At 44.6% G+C, this 21,277-nt stretch overlaps 1 protein-coding gene across 2 annotated transcripts in view; it reads right to left on the bottom strand.

The window, feature by feature from the left end:
* LRP8 (LDL receptor related protein 8) overlaps positions 1 to 3,965 on the bottom strand; it is a 224,954-nt gene extending 220,989 nt beyond the window's left edge. For both annotated transcript variants that reach the window (XM_077333684.1, XM_077333685.1), the window contains exons 1-2: positions 3,730 to 3,965; positions 2,749 to 2,868 (exon numbers count right to left, since the gene is read on the bottom strand). In XM_077333684.1, coding sequence (XP_077189799.1) covers positions 2,749 to 2,868; positions 3,730 to 3,850 — 241 coding nt within the window. In that variant the 5' untranslated portion in view covers positions 3,851 to 3,965. The remainder of the gene's footprint in view (positions 1 to 2,748; positions 2,869 to 3,729) is intronic.
* Between the last annotated feature and the right edge of the window lie 17,312 nt (positions 3,966 to 21,277).

Raw genomic sequence — 21,277 nt, 5'->3', positions numbered from 1 at the left:
CAAGACAGCCAAGAAATAGAACCACAAGAACAACCGCAGTTTGTTCTAAGAAAGCTGCTTTCAAGAAGCATGGTGAGTACCACCAACAGCCCAACTATTTTCCTCAGAACCATAAAATCAATGGTCATTATGCCATTAAAAATTTAACTATATCCTGTTGTCTGTTGGGAATATTTACACTCACACAAAGAAGGCCCAATCTATTTTATAAGTTTGTTTACATTCAGACAAATACATATTTCTGGAACTGAAGCTAAATGCAATAACCGAATCAATATTTCATATACGATATTAGTAAAATACAAGGTACAGCAATATCTGAGATTAGTACTTAATTAATTGTACAATTGCTATGAACTTTAAAGCAGCTCATGATAATTATCATTTCTTCCAGTGTAACTTACATTGTATATGCATGCTACCAACTAACCTTCCCTTGCATTGCTGAATCAAAACTGGCCAACTCTTCCTGAATCACAGGAATCAGAACCAAAGGGTTCTGTTGTCTCTACACATTCCTAATGAAGACAAGTTCTTTCAAACAAAAGCTTCACACACATCCACTCAGGAAAAGCAGTGGTGTCTTTTGCGAAATGCAAAGTATAAAAGTAAGATTCATTGCCAGATTCAAAGATCAGCCTTTTATCTGATGGTGGGTAAACACCATTGCCTACAATTTAATAACCCAGATACAGAAATACATGTCATATAAAAATCCACCTAAGAGACATGGAGTAAACTTTTAAAATCCAGGATAAAAGGGAAACAACCTAAAGAGAACAATATAAGGAAGAGCCTCTAGAAGAAATAAACATTCACACTATGTCTGAAAAACACTACAGTGCTGTTCTCCAACAGACCTATACTTCTAGGACAGTGTAATTTGAATTACACATCAAGTATTTTCTTCCTGGAGGCATGAAAAGATTTTTTGTCAGTTGAGCAAGGCCTTTTAGAAGTCTCTCATATGCATTAATAGCTCTCACACATGAAACTGAGATGGCACAAGTTCCCACATGAGGAGTTGTATCACAACAAATACACAATTATCTCTTAGGTTTTGTTCTAACAACCAAGGACCTTATCACTTCAGCATGCAGATGAGGGCTTACATGATAGAATGTGAAAATAATCCACTATGTAGAAGAGTTCCAAGTTATATAAAAGGCTACAATAAATGTCAGATCTATATTCTATGTGCTTGGAGACGGGGGGGGGGCAGAAAGTGGGAGAATCAAGACACATAATCGTCTCATTCTCTATTTCTGGGAACTAGGCCTTAAGCTTTCATCAAAAACAGAATGTTTTTAAAGCTACATATATAATTTAGTCCTCTCCAGTGCCTGCTATCATTTGCTAGCTTGGCTGAGCATTCCAAGTTTATGGGAGCAATGCTGAGGACTTCATAAATTATAACAATAATGTTCATTCATTCCATGTTTTCCTAAATGAGACTATGGATCTTCTTCATGCACACACAACTTTACCACCATTCTGCAGTTTAAAGGGTCTTCATCATATTAGGCATCATCTAATGAGCAACTTCTTCAGATACAGTGAAATAGAATTTCCTCAACCATTACATATAGGTAGAGAGCGGATGGGGGTGTAACGGTTGAGGAAATTCTGTTTCACTGTATCTGCTTGCACACAAAAGCTTATATACCTTGAATAAAACTTTGTTGGTCTTAAAGGTGCCACTATAGTCCAAGTCTAACATAATTCCTTAAATTCAAATTGCACAGGACTGTGTTTATTCCAGAAACCTGAGGGCTACCTAAAACACACCAATATAGCTCAGCCAGAACTTAATATCACAAAAGCAGTTTGAATAATTGAGGAACTAATTTTTTAAACCCAGCAACACCTCATATTGTTTAAAGGGAAGTTATTGCATAATGGGTGCTTTCCCATCCAAGTAACTGCACTTGAAAGAATTCACGGGCTTGAACAATCACCTGGCTTGGCATATGCCGATAAAGAGCTTAATCATTCCTGGCCCTAAAGGATTCATCATGACAGTGCAACAATAAACTGCTTGGAGTAAATTTAGACTCAAAGTAGCTCCCTCACAACACGTCCTCTCTTCTTCCTAAGCCAAGGGCAAGAAGGAGTTGTCTCGAGCAGGCAAAGGGGGCCGGCCGGCCCAAGGCCTCTCCGGCACGCTTTCTTCCGCCCCTCCCATCTTTTTCTAGAAGAGAGTCAATACCATGTGACTTATCTGACGGTGCCCCAGTAGCCAATCACAAAGGCGCCGGCAAAAGACGCACTTTCATTCATTCATAAACTGGAAGGAAATAGCATCTCAAGCTGTACCGTGGAACTTTGAAACCGCATTTCTAGCCCCGGGCCATTTTTGAAAAAGGAAAATAGTCCAGCAGATAATCTAAACTCCTTCTTAAGAGAAGCTGAGTGACCCGTGGGTTGGATAAAGGTTTAGATCCAAAGAAGTACATATAAACCTTCCCTTTGAATGCAGCCACTCTTTTTCTAGTCTAATATATAAATGTCAACCCACCCCTAACCGCAGCACGGGGAAATCCCGGGGTGTCTGAGGAGCCTCATTTCCCTCTCAGCCGTCTTCCTACCAAAGTCAGTAGGGGGAGAACAAGCCGTCTAAAATGGGCAAGAGTCTTCCCCCACTCCCCCGAAGAAAGAGCCGGTGTTGGCTCGCGTTGAAAGGCCAGCAGGCTGTCGCTCAGCTTGCGAGAGAGGACTGAAAGGGGCCGCTCGGGCCCGAATACTCACGGCAATCTGCTTCGTCGCTATTATCCGAACAATCATCATCTTCGTCGCATTTCCAAATGGAAGGGATGCAGCGCTCGTTCCTGCACTGGAATTGGTCGTCTTCGCACTCCTTCGCGGAGCCTGCAATTGGCAGGGGAGACAGACCCAGGACCCGGGATCTTAGCAACAGGGGGACGGAGACTCGAGCAAACAGACCCCCCCCCCCCCCGCGACGATTCTCAGCCCTCCGCTTCGCAATCCGCTTTCAGGCAGCAAGCAAGCAAGCACGGAACGTTCTAGGCCACATCCCCAGTTCTTCGAGAGCCCGGAAAGGCGCACAAAGACCCTTGATAAGAGGGAAGGGAGAGCATCTCCATTGGCAAGCCATGCTGTACCAACACCCACCCACCCCGCCCGATTTTCGGGAGGCAGCAGTGATCGTGCCCGGGGACCGACGGAGGATGAGTAAGCGGGATGACAACAAAGGCTCATTCTGAGCCAAATCGGACTCCCTCAAAAGATGCGTTTTCCGCCTTTCGTCCCGCTGTTTTTAAAAGGGCGACAGGCGCCCGTGCAACTCCCCTCCCCTCCTCCCCAGTAAACATCTCGCATCCATTTCTCCAAGGCTTGGTGCTGCGAAAGGATGGGCACACCCCAGAAGCAATGAAAGGGCAGGACCCCAACGGATCCGTATTCCTGAGCAGGAAAGATCTCCTCCGAGAGAGCGGAAGGGCTGGCTCCGGCCGAGATGCCCAGCAGCAGTCGGCGCCCTGACCCTTACACCGCGGCATTAGCCTCGCAGTCCCGTCCTTTGGCGGCAGGCTCGGCCTTCCCCAGGTACACCAACGTGGCTCGCTTGGGCCGGGATCCACGCACCCGCCACCCCCGAGCCAGCGGCAGCACTTGGAGCAGCCAAGCAGCAGCCAACGCGTGGCTCGCACTTGCTCAGTAGGCTCCGCGCCGAGGCGTCCGGTCCGCCGCTTCCGAGCGCCGCGCACCCACCTTTGGCGATATGCAGCTTGATCAGGAGCAGATGGAAAAGCAGCAGCCGGGTCAGAGCTGGCCGGCACATCGCGCTCCCTCCTCGCCTGCTGCTTAACGGCCCCTGAGCGGCGGGTTGCATGCAGCCCCGGCTCTCTACCTTTGGCAGCCGAGCAGGAACAGCATTTCAACCCAGCCGAGTGACGCTCCCCACTGGGCGGGATTTCAGCGAGCAAGCCACACCTAGGCATGCCCGCCTGTCGGCTGCCTAGACGCGAAACCACGTGGCTGGGCAAGAAGGAGGGAGGGGCCAAACCTACACCCCCACCCCCTTCCCCGTGGATCTGACGGCAGGTCACAGCCCTCCGTCGCCGCTCATGCTTCGGGGAGCGGGCGGCGGTGGGGCTTTCCCGGTGGCCTTTGCAGAACGAGCCCTGCAGGTAGACCCGGTTTCTAGGAAGGAAACGCATCGCTCTTCCAAGTCCACAGAGTGAAGACATAGATGGAGGGTTCCAGCCTCGGAAGAACTGAGGAATGAAACCACTTATCTGTAGTCTGTAAGGAATTAGATCAATCGTGTGGCCTAGGGCTGTGTCCTCCCTAATCCAATGCTAATTATTTTATCCTAATAATTATGCTAATTATTCTACTCCAAAAGCCATTTTTAATCATGTTTTTAAATGAACAGACCCAGTACTTTAGGAATATGTGGTGTGGGTAAAAGTCAGATAAATATAATTTTAAAAGATCCTCATGAATTCATGATTTTTTCATTGCAACAAAATAAAACCACTATTATACTGTAGACTAGCGATCCCCAACCTGTGGGCTGCAGACCACATGTGGTCCGTCGACAAATTGGAGGTGGGCCGCGAAGGATGTCTTCTCCCCCCCCCCTTTACAACACACTTCGGGTGTCATTGTCTCCCATCACTCCCAAATGGGACTATCTCGTTGCAGAGAAACAAGCTCAGGATTCCCATTGATTTGTCATTGACATGAGTTAAAATTTCCATGAAAATAAAATGTTCCTTATGTTCATTGTTGTGGCGTGTCTGTATCTTATTTTGAAGGGATGTTTAAACATTACCATAGCGATCAGAGAGCGTTAGGGCAGTGGTTGAGAGTAGAGGAGTAAACTACCCCCCCCCCACCGGGCCTCAGTAAAATTGTCAAGCGTTGAGTGGTCCCCGGTGATAAAAAGGTTGGGGACCACTGTTGTAGACAATGTCTTACACAGCTTCACAAAAATCATGCATCTGTGACATTGCGGGGATGCAATGGCACAAAAACAAAGTTTAAATAAATGGATCTTCATGATTTTGACACTAGATCATCCCAAACTCATCATAAGATCACTTATTGTATTAATAGCTGCAACAATCACCACAAAAATCATAGCTCCACACCTTCGTGGCCACACCACAGAGCAAAAACATGGATTGAAAGCACAAGTCCTCATGGATCCTCAGGGAGGTTGTATCCAGTCACCGCAAACTAACCATCAAATCACATATCATGCCCATGGCCATAGTTCACACCACAAAAATGATTTGGGAGTGACTAAAGGTCAAACTTGCTTGCCTTCCCAGATCACCCACTTACTCAGTGATCCATGGGGGTAGCAGTGCCTGTTCCTTCCACCCCTATATGCCTGTATTTTTGCCCTCCACAGTGTATAGAGTAACGTTTGCAACTCCTGTTCCTCCCCACCTTCCTAGACATCCTCCTATTCGCTGCTTGATAACAAGCGGGCAGTTTCAGTTCCTGTTTCCCGTTCACCACCTGCCTACCACAGTGCCTTCTTGAATGTTAGGGCAGTGCTGGCCCTCCAAGCTGGCTGAAGCAGCCTCCTTGTCTTTCCCTGCACAAACATATTAATTTGTTCAGGGGGATTTAACACCCCCTCTATTTTAAAAGCTTTTCCCCCTTGCAAATCTAGATGGGGGGGGGGGGAGTTGAATAAACAGCCTTCCATCTCCACAGCCCCAGTACACAGATTTACTTATCCACAGATGGGACCATCTTGATAACTGGCTATATTGATGATGGACAGAATGAAATATTTTAATTCAACTGTCCATGACAGATAAATTGGTAGTACTCTACACTTCAATGATTCTCTGCTTTGATGGCATGCTGTTAACCAAATTGATGTCCATTTCTGTGGCTGCTCTATTGCAAGAATCGTTTTGATGTTCACCTTCTTTTCGACTCCTAGGAAATGTTATTCCACTCTAGGGTCTGTTCCAAACTAGGTTTTCTATTCTCAGGGAAAGTCACTGCATTCAGTGGTCTGTCATTTCAGTCACAGAAGATTCTTTCTGTTCCAATGGTCTGTTAGTCCACTGAGCAGACTGTCATTCCTGTTACAGAACACTTTTTCTACTCACAGGGCCCATCATTCCACTCCAAGGGCTGTCATTACAGGCCAAGAATACAAGAAAGACTGTCATTTCATTCTGGGGGCTTTCATTCCAGTCCCAGGGTATTTTATCTTGTTCGAAGAATTGTTATTCTGGGGGCCTTCAGTCCAGTCTTTGAACATTGATTCTGTTCTGATGAATCGAAATTCTACTCTGAGGACTGTCATTCCAGTTCCCAGAGCAAGATTTTCAATATCTGTTTCACGTTTCCTTGCAAATTTTGTGTGCTGTAATGTATTTCAGTGGATCCCATACAAATCAATTGGTATTCCTGGATTCTATTATATCCAATGGGACTTCAGGCATCAACCATTGTGGTCCTTGCCCATTCTTGCCATTTGTTGTAGTATATTCCCCAGGTTTCTGTTCTCAGGAAACATAGAACTGGTATATTAGGAGAGGGTTTCTGAATCCAATCACTAATGGTGGGACATCAGATAAGCTAGAGATAGTATGTGGAACTTGGCCTGTTTGTGGCATTATCGGTCACTATCAGTTTGTCAGATTTCAGAAGGCAGCAGCAAGACAGTGATAAGAATGCAATACTTTATATTCAAGTTTAAGGTTAGATTTCCAATGGGATAGAAAGAACAAAGGGCAGATACTCTTATTAACCACTACTTCTATAATGTTCTCATATGGGAAGCAATGATGCCAAAGAACACTGTGCAACCAAGTTTAATGTAAACCGCCCTGAGCCTTCAGGGAGGGCGGTATATAAATCTAAGTAAATAAAAAAATAAATAAATAAATTTAGGTATAGAGAATAGCTTATTTGAAAATATATTGTCTTTCAGAGCTGATGACTGGAACATGTGAAGTAATTAAAGGAGTCGTTTTCCGCACCATTCAGTAATGAGTGTCTGTACATCTGGTACTACTATGGAGAACCTTCAAACCCACAAGGACTTCTGAGATACCTTAATGAGATACCTTACTCTTTCCCACCTTCTGGGAGTTCCAATATCCTCCTTCCTACTCTCTTTCCCCACAACCAACCATTTTCGTTTTTATCTATTCTTCATCTTCAGCTATGTTTATTACATTGAGCCAGTTTGGTGTAGTGGTTAGGAGTGCGGACTTCTAATCTGGCATGCCGGGTTTAATTCTGCGCTCCCCCACATGCAGCCAGCTGGGTGGCCTTGGGCTCAGATAAAACTGTTCTGACCAAGCAGTGATGTCAGGGTTCTCTCAGTCTCACAGGGTGTCTGTTGTGGGGAGAGGAAAGGGAAGGCAACTGTAAGCCGCTTTGAGCCTCCTTCAGGTAGAGAAAATCGGCATATAAGAACCAACTCTTCTTCTTCTTCTTCTTCTTCTTCTTCTTCTTCTTCTTCTTCTTCTTCTTCTTCTTCTTCTTCTTCTTCTTCTTCTTCTTCTTCTTCTGTACTACATTCATACCTCACTTTTCTCTGCAATGGAGACCCAAAGCTTATATCAGTCTCTTTAAAATTATCTTCACGACAAATGTATGAGGTAAGTTAGTGATTGGCCCAAGTTCACTCAGCAAGGTTCCATGGCAGAATGGGAATTTTGAACCTGGGTCTGCCAGATTCTAGTCTGAAATTCTAACCATTATACAAAAGCCAGTGTACCACATTGGCTTTTGTATAGAGGTTGTTGTTGACCAGTATCAAGCAGCTGAGCCTGGGAGAGTCACAGAACTTTCACAGTATGAAGTACTCCAGTAGTTGCTTCCAGGCCTGACTCTTTCCTCAAAGATAAAAATAGCCCTGTAAATGCCCCCCCCTCTTACTTTTAACTGACAGAAACCAAGGATTAATGGCTGGCAATACAGTTGTGGGTGCCTAGCAACAGCCAAAGAGGATATTTGTTTCTTAAAGCTACATGAGCTGCTTCTTTCTTGGAGGGTTAACCCTCTCAATTATTTTTTTAAAGCTTTCAGATTTTCCTGCATACCAAAGATGTTTTTCACATTTCTAGAATGATCAGATTTAAATGTCTACAAATTTAGCAATGTTGAGAAATAAAAATCTGAATACTAAGAAAAGATTCATCCAGTCCAGTGGTCCCCAACCCCCGGTCCGTGGACTGGAACCGGTCCGTAGATCAGTCAGTACCGGTCCACAGCTCCTCCTCATCCCCCTCCCTGGCTGCTGTCTCAGAGGCTGCCCTGCCACTCTGCTGCCTTTCATGCTTTCCAGCGGCCGCCATGGCTGGGGCTCCCTCTTGGTGTGGCACTGCTCAGCTGCTGCTGGTAGCGCCCCCCAGCAGGCGTCAGCGGGAAAGCAGATGGAGCAGGGGCTCAGGCAGTGGCGATGTCCCTCGGCAAAAGACTACCCCCCCCCGGGCCTCAGTAAAATTGTCAAGCGTTGACTGGTCCACGGTGATAAAAAGGTTGGGGACCACTGATCTAGTCAACGAGGTCTGTTCATTGATAGGGTACTGTGTATTAACAGCAACTTATTCAAACAAATATGAAGATTTAGTATGCCCTTGTGGTAGCTAGATAAGTAGAATAAATAAACCTGAATACCTCGTTTGTTCTGAGCCATTGGAATTCATCTGGCCTAATTTTGCATCTGAAAAAGACTATCCCAAATTACAATTTAGTTTTACACATGTGGCATTACATCCTTCCTAAATGATATAATGTAGAAGTAAATAAATACCAATGTAGTCAATGGAATTACATTCATATGATATCAGCATAAACATGAAGGCCTAGAGATTATTCTTGAAAGAGGCAAAGCGGCTTTAGCTAGAAAATGCCAGCCATTGTATTTAAAAATTCAACTTAGCTGCTATACTTCCTTTACAGAAAATGAATAGGAAAGAAAAAATAAATATGATTTTCCCCAGGATACTGGGTTGATTACTCTTTATGTAAGATCAGTAATAGAACCTGCACATGGACCAAAATTCTACCTTGTATGCTAAAACTGAAGATTGTACAAGTTGAAGCAATAAATGAAAACCACAATAACAACAAATGGAAAACAGCAAATGTGTGATAGATTATAAGTATGGCAGACTCTTGCAACTGATTGTTGAACTGTCTATGGCATTCTTAGTAACACAGGAAAATCCATTTGTTTGATTACTAAATGATTTGTAAATTTGCAGTCTCCTTAGAGCTACTGCTTAATTCTTTAGAGACACTGTAGTAAAAATGCCCAGGCCCAGAAGGCATCATTATGTTCGATTTTTCACAGTGATGCAGAAATGATGCAGCAAAACACACACACACACACAACACTAGAGATGAAATTGTAATGTTAATTAATCATTTCATTGATCTTTGAATTTTATTAGACCTTCAGTGAATCTGTTCTTTCTTATGAAACAATATGATATATGACATCTTCATGAGGAATCATAAATGTCACAGGGAGTGAAAGCAAAAAACAGCAGTTTCCCACATACATATCATAGCCTCTGAGGGTCCGCCTTCCTACTGATGTATTCTAAAAACCCACTCCCAAAGTCAGGGAGCCTTTCAGGGCAATATTCAGTTCCCAGAAGAAGTTTCAGTCAGAAGTGGAAATGGTGGAAATATCTCTATATACACTTTATTTGGGCTCTTGTGAAGGGAAAAAAGCAGAGTAGAAATTTTGTAAAATACTTAAAAAAATAAATTTCTATGGAAATTTTCTGATCTCAGTGATAATTTAGAAAAGAACAGATTGTAATTGAATCATGGGAGAAAGCCAACAGGAGATGAAATATCTCTGGTTCAGGGGTATTCAAGCAATATCTTTCAGCCCAAGTCAGATCAGTACTCTACTTAAATAAAAGTCTATATAGACCAAACAATAGATGTGCTCCTCCTCCCCCGTTTTCCATCATTCTACTGCAGGTATGGTCCAAAGCATACTCTTGCTATCTAGCTTCCTATCTGAGAACCCAAAAATGCTGTCTCCCCCCCTTGCAGCTTCCTCCCCCTGCTTCATGTTGGAATGTTCTTTCCCCTCAGCCTCCCGTTGCCACTGTCTTCTCTCACTCAGCCGCTTGACATTTCCGTGATGTAACAAGAGGGAAAGGGAGGGGAAGAAGAAGAACAGCTCAGGAGGAACAGTAGGTAAGAAAGGAAGCCAAAGGAAGAAGAAGAAGCAAGAAGAGCAAGTGAGGACCTCCAACCTTCTCCTTTCTGGCACTTCACTGACCGTTTACACAATGGGAACTTCACTGCTCCACCCCCCTGTAAGGAGCAAAAATTGGGGGCAGATGAGGTGCACCAGGCCAAATGCTCCCCCATGTGGGTGCAGGAAGAGGTGGGGCAACCTGCCACGACTAAAACTCCAGCCTGCAGCCCAGCATGAAACCTCCAGTGCATAAACGGTCACTGCTGCCTTTCTCCCCTTTGCCACCACCACCTCTTGTCTTGTTGCCATCTCATTCCTTCAGCAATGCTTCTCTGTCTCTCTCTCTCTCCTCCCACCATCCACGGTGATCTATATCATTGTCAATTTTAAAACTGAAATAGCACGCAGAATATTTTCCCTTTATTTATTGCTTCATCTCACATATAAAGAAGTTCACTTATTTATAGACTGGCAAGTCTAAAAAAACCCACCTTTAACAATAGCTGAAGAGCAAGAAAGACAGCTTGGCTCCTTGCTTCTCTGACAGCTTCTGGCCACTTGACAACTCTATATGCTGGACAGTATTGCAGTTTTTATGGTTGCACTGTCTTGACATCTGGCTATAAGGCTCCCATCTGTTAAGCATCCCATTGCAAATGTTCTCCCATGCGAGCAATTTAAAGAACAACTTCTGTCACAGTATTTCTTAAAACCAAAAGAATGTAGTTTCAAATCTTTATGAAAAATTAAGAAGGTTGGTTGGCACCCTTATAAAATTTTTAGAAGTAATCACTGTCAATGTGCAGTCGCATCCTTCCCCTCAGTCTATGGTGCCAGGGATTCATCTAGTTCAAAGTGATCTCAAAAAAGAAAAAAGAAGCTTTCTAAGAACTGGCTATGAGAATGTTTCTGAAGCAACACAGCATGTTTATTAAGTGCACAGAAAACCAGATAGTAAAAAAAAATCAGATATCTATGAAAATCGCATAGAAGAAGCAAGATGCATTCCTTTTGCTCTCTTTACATGGTACTGTTTGTGGACAGACCATTCTGCAATATATTGTATGGTAGTTAAATGACATTTTTATCTACCTTTGATTTCCTCTACCTTTGTTAGGAGAGAGGATATGTATGAAAGAGCTGGCCTCCACTTGTTCCAAGAAGAAACCAGCCTGCTAGTGCTTAAAATTGCAAAGGTGGTAGAACACTTTTTAAATTGAATCAGGAGGGAAAGCCAACAGGAGATGAAATATCTCTGGTTTAGGATAGCTCATCTTTAAGAGATGAAGAGGTAGCTGTTACTATTCTAGAGGGAAATGGATTAGGATTGTCCACTGACTGCCTAGCAAGGTCTAGAGGCCATAGGAGTAAGGTTGTAGGTCTCATGTGTCTGAGGAATTATAGATGTTTATATGTACATAAAGACTCCAAGGTAAAATGGTGGACTGGGAATGCTTAGTGTCAGAGGAGAACATAGACATGGTGGGCATTTCAAACACTTGGTGGGATGAGGATAATGAGTGGGATACACTGATCCCTGGATATAAATTATATTGGAAGTATGGTGAGGGGGGGGATTGGAGGTGGAGTGGCTCCATACAGTCCAGTAAAATTGACAATCTAAGAGAAGAAGATTTGCTTACAGAAACACTATGGGTAGAAATAGTAGATACAAAAAGAAGCTGAATTCTGGGAGTTTGTTATTGCCCATCCGATCAAAGGTTAGAGGATGATTTTAAAATAGCAAAAGAATTAAGGAAAGCAGCTAGACAAAATAATTGTATATGGTTTTAATTACCCACACATTGATTGGGTCAATATGTGTTCATAAGGAAAGAATTCTGACTGCTGCTGGGCAAGGGAGGAGAGATAGGGTATTAACTCCATAGAACAGCCATCTTTTAACATATTGGGAATTTTATGAGTTGGGTAGTTTTATTCTTCTATTTTATTATTTTATTGTAAACTGCTACGAGTCTTTGAGAGTGGCGGTATATAAGTCAAAATATAAATAAATATAATAAATAAATCAGGAGAAATAGTTTGAGTTTCTAGATACTCTCAATTACTGTGCCATGGAGCAGATGTTTACAGAACCTATCAGGAGGGGAGTGATCCTGGACTTGGTCCTAAGTAATGCTCAGGACCTGGTGAGATATGTAAACCTGATAGCATCAGTTGGGAACAGTGATCATAATACTACTAAGTTAAGCATTTATATAAATATAAGGAATCCCCCCCCCAAAAAAACAATCACATTTAACTTTAGAAGGGGAACTTAGAAATGTAGGATAAAATGTAGGATATTTACCTAGATTAGAACTGATTTTTTCAGGTAGAATATTGAAGGACCTGAATAGGGAGGGCTGGGACCTCAACAGGATATGATGCCATAGAATCCTCAATGAAGTCAGAGTTCAGGGGTACTCCTGGAAATAAAGGCCAAAAGTGCACAGACCCTACCAACCCTACTCAACCAGCCACGTCTTTGCATTGGTGGCTGGAAATTGCTATGCCCACAGTTTGTAACTAGCAGTAAAGAAAGAACTTGATTTTCTTTTTTGCTGCCTTTAATTAATTCTGACTTCAGTTTTCCCTATAGAAGAGTTATAAGTAGACCAATACATTTCAAAACGTTGTTACATGTTGTTAAAATATTCCTGTCTGATATTAAAGGCAAGGCCATAAAGGAGAATGCTTAAGTAGATGAAGGAAGAGGATATAAAGCAAGATTTTTTAAAATTGACTCTTCTGTTCACTTTTTGTTTTGCTTATACATGAACAGACAGTTCATGAACTAGCAAGCACCACTGCCTCCTTCATAATGGTTTTTAATATATTTTTAAGCCTAAACTAAGAGCTCTCTAAAGTGAATCAGGATTCTGTGTATTCCACTATGCCTAACAGCCATATTGGCTGAAAGATTCCACACCGCTCTGTGTGTATCTCTTAAATGCTCATGGCTCCCATGTTTGTATAAACTGTTCTGCCAAGTCTACACTATGCATTTGAGCAAGCATATATCCCAGAGGTCTTTTTCCAGTCAAGCTGATTGGTGATGTTAGTTTATTAGGAAGATGCCAGGTGGAATACTGTAGTGAATGAATTTGGTGTTCTTTCTGTGACTTTCCCACAAATTTCCCAGTCCTGCTTTTACAGCGCAATATGGGGAGGGCAGCAAAAACAGGGAGTTAGTTCAACTTGAAAACTCCAGATGTTGTGTCCCCCCCCCCCACTACTGCAGTCTGGCCAGTTAGACTCAGATGACAATCACCATCCACCCCCAGGTGGCCAAGCCAAGCAGAATCACCCCAGAATCCAATCATGGCCCTCCACCTTACAAAAACCAGCCAGAAAATCTTACAACTCATTAGTTAGGACATACAGCTTGGGAGCCGTGCAAATGCAAGTGATGAAGCACTTTAGTGGTGGAGAAAGCACAGAGTGCGGGGTGCAGCACTTGGTGCCGACACTCAAGGAGGGGATCAGAGTCCATAATCCGTAGCACCTCCAAAAACTAACCTCACAACTGGTTCCCTTCCTTCCCTACTGACCACTATGTGAAGAGAGGAAGGACTGAGTGAATAAGCCAGATGATGTGGTGATTAGTGCTTGCCCGTTTAATAGGTCTTGATAGATATAAAGTCTTAGCTCACAAGGCACACCCAGCTAGTTCCATGAATTCTAAGAACTATAAGACAGAAACTGGCTACTGATTTAGTAATTTTTGGTGATTTGTCTTTCAGTATTTTGTTAACTATGGCTTTGTTGTTTGCAGCTATTGGCTCTAGCATTAGTGTTACCGAAGGAAGGATAAATTTGGTATGGGCCTTATCATAGAAGGGGTAATCCAGAAGGACGTGCTCTAAATCAGGGGTAGTCAACCTGTGGTCCTCCAGATGTTCATGGGCTACAATTCCCATGGGAATTGTAGCCCATAAACATCTGGAGGGCCACAGGTTGACTACCCCTGCTCTAAATCTTCTACTTGTCCTGAGTTACAAGGACATAGTCTTTCATAAAAGGGTATCTGTTTATACTTCCCAGCCAGTACTGCAGAGGGTAACACCATATACCTAGCCAAAGTAAAAGCTCTTCTAAGGCTATTACTTTTCAGGGTGAAGAGATATGAGTAGGGGAAAGACTATATCCTTCTGCTGGGAAAGTAAAATGAATTGCATTGTTTCCACTGAAATACATTAATACTACATTACTACACACAGCAGTAATGATGAATGCAGAATAGGTCTGTATTGAAACTCACTGGACACTGATTTCTTTGGGGTTGGAATGACAGAGCCCAGAGTAGAATGATGATTATTCCATTCCCAGATTGCTCTATTGAAGAGGGAATTGGAGAATCTGAGGGACCTTTTCCGTACCAATAATCTGGCCCAGTGCAGTGTTTGTCCAATCGTGGGGCTAATTTCCACTTCCGGACATCGGCATCTGTGTTCCCATGCCACGGGGCAAATGAGGGCCTGCACTGCGCCAGGCCTGAGACCGCCTTGGACTGGCACTAATGTCGTCTGGAAGTAGACATTAGCACCACAATTAGTGCTGCCCCAGGCCAGATTCCTGGTGTGAAAAAGGTGTGTTCTGTTTCAGGTAAAGGTAAAGGTAAAGGTATCCCCTGTGCAAGCACCGAGTCATGTCTGACCCTTGGGGTGACGCCCTCTAGCGTTTTCATGGCAGACTCAATACGGGGTGGTTTGCCAGTGCCTTCCCCAGTCATGACCGTTTACCCCCCAGCAAGCTGGGTACTCATTTTACCGACCTCGGAAGGATGGAAGGCTGAGTCAACCTTGAGCCGGCTGCTGGGATTGAACTCCCAGCCTTATGGGCAAAGCTTTCAGACGGCTGCCTTACCACTCTGCGCCACAAGAGGCTCATTCTGTTTCAGGTAGGTGCCAGCTTATGCAGAATAACTCAGGCAGATAATGGAAACAGTTATCAGAGGCAGGATGCCAGAGTTCTAATTAAGAGAGTCCATAAATCACACTAAAATAGTTGTCACAAGCCAAGGTCAGTTTTCCAAAAGCAATCTGATAGAGCAGCAACAAATCAGTCTCTCAAGGAATGAGACTCTGCCCTTTTACTTTTTCTGCCTTGAGCCCTAAGTCACTCTTCAATTGTGGATTCCCAGTACTATGCCCTGAGGTGCACTGACCTGCAGCTTGACTTGCAAATCTCCTTGAAGCCTGCACCGACATTGCTCTTGGAGAATTTGGAGGGGATAAGGCATCTGGTTGACCCTGAACTGCGAGCATGGGGCAGGGGAAGGGAATGAAACATACATCTCAGAGGGCCATTCCGCACCGGGATCCATGTTGCAAATTGTTTGCAGAACGAAAAATCGCCATTTAAAATAGTGGAATTCGTCATTATGCACACCTGCCTTTGAGGTGGAATCCAGTTGTGTTTCTATAGTTTCCCACAGGCTTCCGGTCTCGGCAAAAATCACTAGCCAGGAAGTGCTATTGCTTAGCTCATCCCGCCCCTGGCCGTCAAGCAGCCAATGGGCGGCCGTTAGCATGCTCCAAAACAGCCCCTTTCCCTTTAAGGAAGTTAACAAAAAAACACACACACATGTTGCAATGAATCTGCGTTGATTTGTTGCTACGGAGAGACCCATCCAGCTAACAGGTGGTGTTTGAGCTCCCGTTTCATCGTTGCCACGCTCCCCCCGAGTGAAAAAAAAAATCCCCCCCCTCTCACGGGCGCGATTTTCGGCCGAAAACAGTGTGAAAAATAAAGGGAAAATAAACCAGCAAACGGGCTTCTGTGTTGCTTGTGCTTAGTGACTTTAAACAGAGGGACTGCAGCCGGGGAAGCCTCGCTGGCTAAACGAAGGCTCGCCGGTGCGTTGATCTCTGCTCGCTCGGAGAAAAAAAAATGGTGATCGCTTCGCCGGAAGATCAGAGGAGAGAGCCAGGGGGAGGGACTTTGTAGAAACCACAACAATGGTAACGCAGAGAACTTTCTCGCTAGTGTTGCGGATTGGTTGCAGGAGTGTAGCGCTTTCCGGAGGGTGAATCCACTTTTTGGGATTTCCCTGAAAGTGCTACAACGAAGCGCTTTTTGCGGATCGGTTTCAGGTATGGCAGATTGTCAACGACGTTGTGCATAACGGCAAAACTGTAGTGATTTCAATTAGTAACCATTGTGCTATTTTGGATGAATGTGGAAAGCCCCAGAGTTTCTTAACTGAGATTCCTTGTCTGATAGGTCAGCTGCTGAGTTGGCTGGTGACTGCTAAGCACCAAATCCAGCTGTTCTTCCTCAAAGCTGTAACGAGATCCTGGATATTCCACGACAGGGTGGTGCTTAATGCCCCCACATTTGAACCTACCCTAGTGGCCCTCTCTCCTGCTACTGGTGAAGGTGTGCTGTGAAGCGTATCCTCTTATGAGGAAAACACATAGGGTATAAATGGTAGCCCCTTCTCCTTTTGCTCTTTGGGGACTCTCTGCTCTGCGTGGGCATTGAGGCAACTGAGTGCCTGTGGGGCAGACAACTTGAGCCCCTTCCCCACCATTGTGTTCTGGATCTGTTGACAGGAGTTAGTCTCCCTAAGGGGATGGGGGTATATGCTCCTGATAATGAGCTGAACTCTTGTGCCCCCCCCTGAACCCCTTGCCTGAGATGGACACTGGACTCCATCTCCTTGTCACATGGCCCCTGGTAGATTCTGGCCGCCCTGTCCATCAAAGTGCCACGGCCGCCAAAGACTGTAGCAGCACAGTTGCTATAGGTGCTACGCAGGTTATTATTAGAAAGCACTGTGAACCCTCTGACTATGTCTGTTGGGCTAGCTTACACCCATAGGGAATGGACTAGCTCAGACTCAGCAGCAAGCCAGCATACCACGGTCACAGCACAAGATTGCTCTGCTCATGCAACTTTTCCTTTAGAATTTTACATGTGCTTAAAATACTGCAGAGTAATAGATGTTTTTGGGGTCTGCAAATCTATTACACTCTTTTAAGACCAAGGACTTCTCTGGATAAAGGATAGTGTAGAATGGCATTGTACATATCCAAAAGTACACTAGATTCTAAATCCATGATTAAATGCTGCTAACCTGGAGATGAAATTGAAAAAGATAGTGGCTGTGGTCAATCTCTAGTAACAGAGTGCATTTCCCTTAATGGAATGAGACTTCTGTGCTTCCCCCCCACACACACACACTGTAGCAAAAATATAAGATGCTGACCTGGGGATGAAAGGGAGGAATCAGAAGAAATCCCCCAACATTCATGGAAATTAACCATAGATCCAGCATAGCGTTAGGATTATGACACTGAAATACAGGATTTCATCTTTGATTTCCATGCAGGTCTATACATAACTTTCAGAAAGTTCTTTTCTCCTTGCCAGAGATTAGTTCCATTGAAGTGGGGCAGAGGATAATAAGAGGTGCCTCTACTGAGCAGTGATTGAGGGTCAGGAGGGCCCATAATGCTACTCCTGATGCTAGCCGCCTTCTGATATTCTCTTGTAATGGCCACTGCTAAGGGGATGGTCTCATTTCCCTTTTTTAAAAAAAACTTTTCAGTGCACTTCAACAAGCTGTCACTATATTCAAATGCCATAAATCAGGCTCCAGGATAGTGTGACATCCAGATACAGGTACCTAGTCATTTGTGTCACTTCCCCTTCCTCCAAAAACCTCCAGTGTTTTAAATGAAGTTTAGAATCCTGGTTTACAGGAAGAAAAAGATTCCAGTTCACCCAAGTGCTTGTATCATAATTATATTTGTTGACCTTTGTAATAACTGCCTATGGAGCATTTTGTTATCTCTTCAGGAGCATTTTGTTATCTTTTCAACTTAATGGTGGCTTAGGTCTCATTTATATAGTATAGCCATGATTAGAAACTTCATTGTATTAAATTAGAACCAGAATTTTTTTATTATATTTGACATTCAAGATGTTCCCTATTAATATTTTTCTTGGTTAATTAAACAGTCATTTGAGTACTAGCTCATGACCCGGCCTCTTTACCAGAGATGAGGGTACACTACTTATGCACTAAGATACTTTGGTAAGGAAATTAATTGCAGAAGTCTGTACTGCTGAATGTCTCCGAAATTCTGTTCTCTGATCTTGGGAAAGAGAAAAAAATGTATGTAATCACACATACAGGCTAGACTTCAGGAAAGTGAATTTTAACAAACTTAAAGTTATCTTAGGTAGAATTTCATGGTCAGAAAAACTTAAGGAGATGGAAGTCCAAGAAGGTTGGGAGTTTCTAAAAAGTGAAATACTGAAGGCACAGTCAGAGACAATTCTTTTGAGAAGGAAAACTGGGAGGAACCTAAAGAAATAAGGGTGGCTCCATAAAAGCTTTCAAAAGAATTAAGTAAAAAAAGACTTATTTAGGAAAAGGAAAGACCTTATAACCAAGGAAGAATATAACCAAATAACCAATGCTTGTAGGGAGAGTGTTAGAAAAGCTAAAGCTCAGTATGAGCTTAGGCTAGCAAGAAATGTTAAAAACAAGAAAGGGTTCTTTAGTTATATTCAAAGAAAAAGAATCAGGACATGGTAGAACCATTGCAGAGACAAGAAAGTGACATTGTTACAGATGATGAAAAGAGGGCAGATCAGGGAAAGTACAGAATACACTGAACAGTCACCCAAAAAGTCCAGATGACAACAGAATGTCCAGAGTCACTGTCATTGCTAACAATCCAGGTCGCCAGGGAGTGCAGGAGCAAAAGCATGGATTCAGGCTATGTTTGCATCTACACAGCATTCTTCACAGCTGTTCCTTAAATCAGGCTGATCAGTCTGCATGGGAGTCATCCTGTCACCACTCACTGTCATTCTTTGTACACCAGCAACTTACTGGGCATGCTGATTGTCTCCTCTTCTACAGCATGACCCTAAGTCTTTGTTGGCATCACCTGGCTGGTTTGGACAAATCAGGGCTACTTGATACAGGCATGGTGATTTTGTTACCCTAGGGGTAGCCCATAATGGAAGAGTGCCTCACACAGAGACACCTTCATGCACAGAAGCCCATGACTGGACTTTGAGCAGGTTGGCACACACAGAAACCAGCCTGGCACAGACTGACTATGGAGTCAGTAGGACCTTTCAACAAACCTAGGAAGCCAGGCCAGGTTTCCATCTTGTTTGGGCTTCACTAGATTTCTTACATTTCCTCCTTGCCCAACTGACTGAGCTAAATGTGCATATTATCTAAATTAGCGGTCCCCAACCTTTATAGGTTTGAGGACCGCCTCTGGGGGTGTGGAAGTTCCGGCGGCCCGGGTGCTGCGCATGCGTGGCAGCACCCCTGGTGGTGAAAACGCGCATGCGCAGAGATGCAGCGCATGCACATTTTCACCACCAGAGGGTGCTAATGCGCATGCACGGCAGCCCCGCACATGCGTGTTTGTGTCCGCTGGCATGCCGGCTGCCACGCCTACCTCTTTCCCCCCTCGCAGCAAAAAGCTAGCCGGGCCACGAGCGAAGCGGCCGCCTCTCACGGCCTGGTGAGCTTTTCGCTGCGGGGGGGGGGAGAGGCAGGCGTGGCAGCCCGTTACTGAGGCCTTTGCAGCCCTGTAGTGGGCCGTGAACCAGGAGTTGACGACCACTGATCTAAATCAGCCCCCCCTCCAGCCAAAAGACCATTAGACTATCTACAGAAAAGGAATATCCCTTCAAGGTACTAACTGCAACTTCTTTTGTCTCTCTTGCCCAGTGTAACTTCTGCCTAGCAGCATCTCTTATCCCCAAATGTCTTCCTCCAGTCCTTCCTGATAAAATAAAGACGGGGCCATTAGTGACACAGCTACCCAAGGTATTGTTCTACTTGATGAGATTACTCCACACCTCCCACTCTAGTGACTTCACAGTTCAAACCCACCTATCAGGCACTCATATTATCAGAGACCAATCAATAATCATGGACCTCCTAGTGGGCAGTCTCTGGGGCTGACCCGGGAATTTCAAACACTATATCAAGCCTTGCGCACACCATGTGTTTGTGTGTATGTGCTGTTCCCTCCACACCCAGCATCCTGTCCACCCCTGATGCCGTCAACCCTGTGTCTTGGCTGCTTGGATCCAAGAAAGGTGCAGTATCTTGTCCCCCCTGTAGAACTTAGTGAACTTGTCCCCCTGTAGAACTATGTGTATGTATGTTTTTGCTTCTGTGTGTGTTTTGAGTGTATCCAAATATTTTCCCCAAATAAATCCCCTGAATGTAAGCTTAATTGTCTTCATTTAAGAAGGGTTTTTTTCCAGGGAAAGGACCCCGTAAAAATTGGTAGTAAAAGATCCTGTGTTACCTAGCCTATTGCTATATACATGAATCCTCAGCAATTTGGGTAACAATTTTAGAGGCACAACTTGAAGTTCCTGGGTGGGGCTCTGCCTCATCAGCTGCAATTCTTGGTCGTTGTGCTTCCTGCTATTTCAACTCTCTGAGAAACCCACTTCTCCACTTCATCTCACAAACTGTCATCACTGGCCAGTGGGGCCATGACAGAAATAGAGTTGTCAGGTACCCCTGGCCTCTGGGGGAAAATGAGGGTGGGTGGCAAGATTCAGGTTGGGAAACTATGGAGATTTTAGAAGGATGGACTCCAGTGAGGTACAAATGCTGTAGAGCAGTGATCCCCAACCTCGTTATCACCGGGGACCGGTCAATGCTTCACAATTTTACTGAGGCCAGGGGGGGTAGTCTTTTGCTGAGGGACATTGTTGCCACCGCCTGAGCCCCTGCTCCACTTGCTTTCCCGCCGGCAACTCTGACTTCCCACCGCCTGCTGGGGGGCGCTACCAGCAGCATGTGCACAGTGCCATGCCAAGGGGGAGCCCCAGCCATGGTGGCCACTGGAGGCTTCCGCCATGTCATTGTGGTGGGGTGGGATGCCCTGCTGTTCTCTGCGTACACACGGGGGAGGGGCTCCCCCAGCATTGCGGCCAGCCCCACTGTAACACCCATGTGCACACAACGCGGGGCTGGAAGCTCTGGGTATGCTTTGCGGCAGAGGAAGCAGCAGCAGGAGGGCAGGGGGCCCCCACCATGCTTTGGCAGGTGAGTGGCATGCCACTCCCCCACCAAGGTGGGGGTGGGGGAAT

This window comes from Paroedura picta, chromosome 4 (assembly GCF_049243985.1).
Source record: "Paroedura picta isolate Pp20150507F chromosome 4, Ppicta_v3.0, whole genome shotgun sequence".
Classification (NCBI taxonomy): Eukaryota; Metazoa; Chordata; class Lepidosauria; order Squamata; family Gekkonidae; genus Paroedura; species Paroedura picta.
This window is presented reverse-complemented; position numbering and strand designations above follow the sequence as displayed.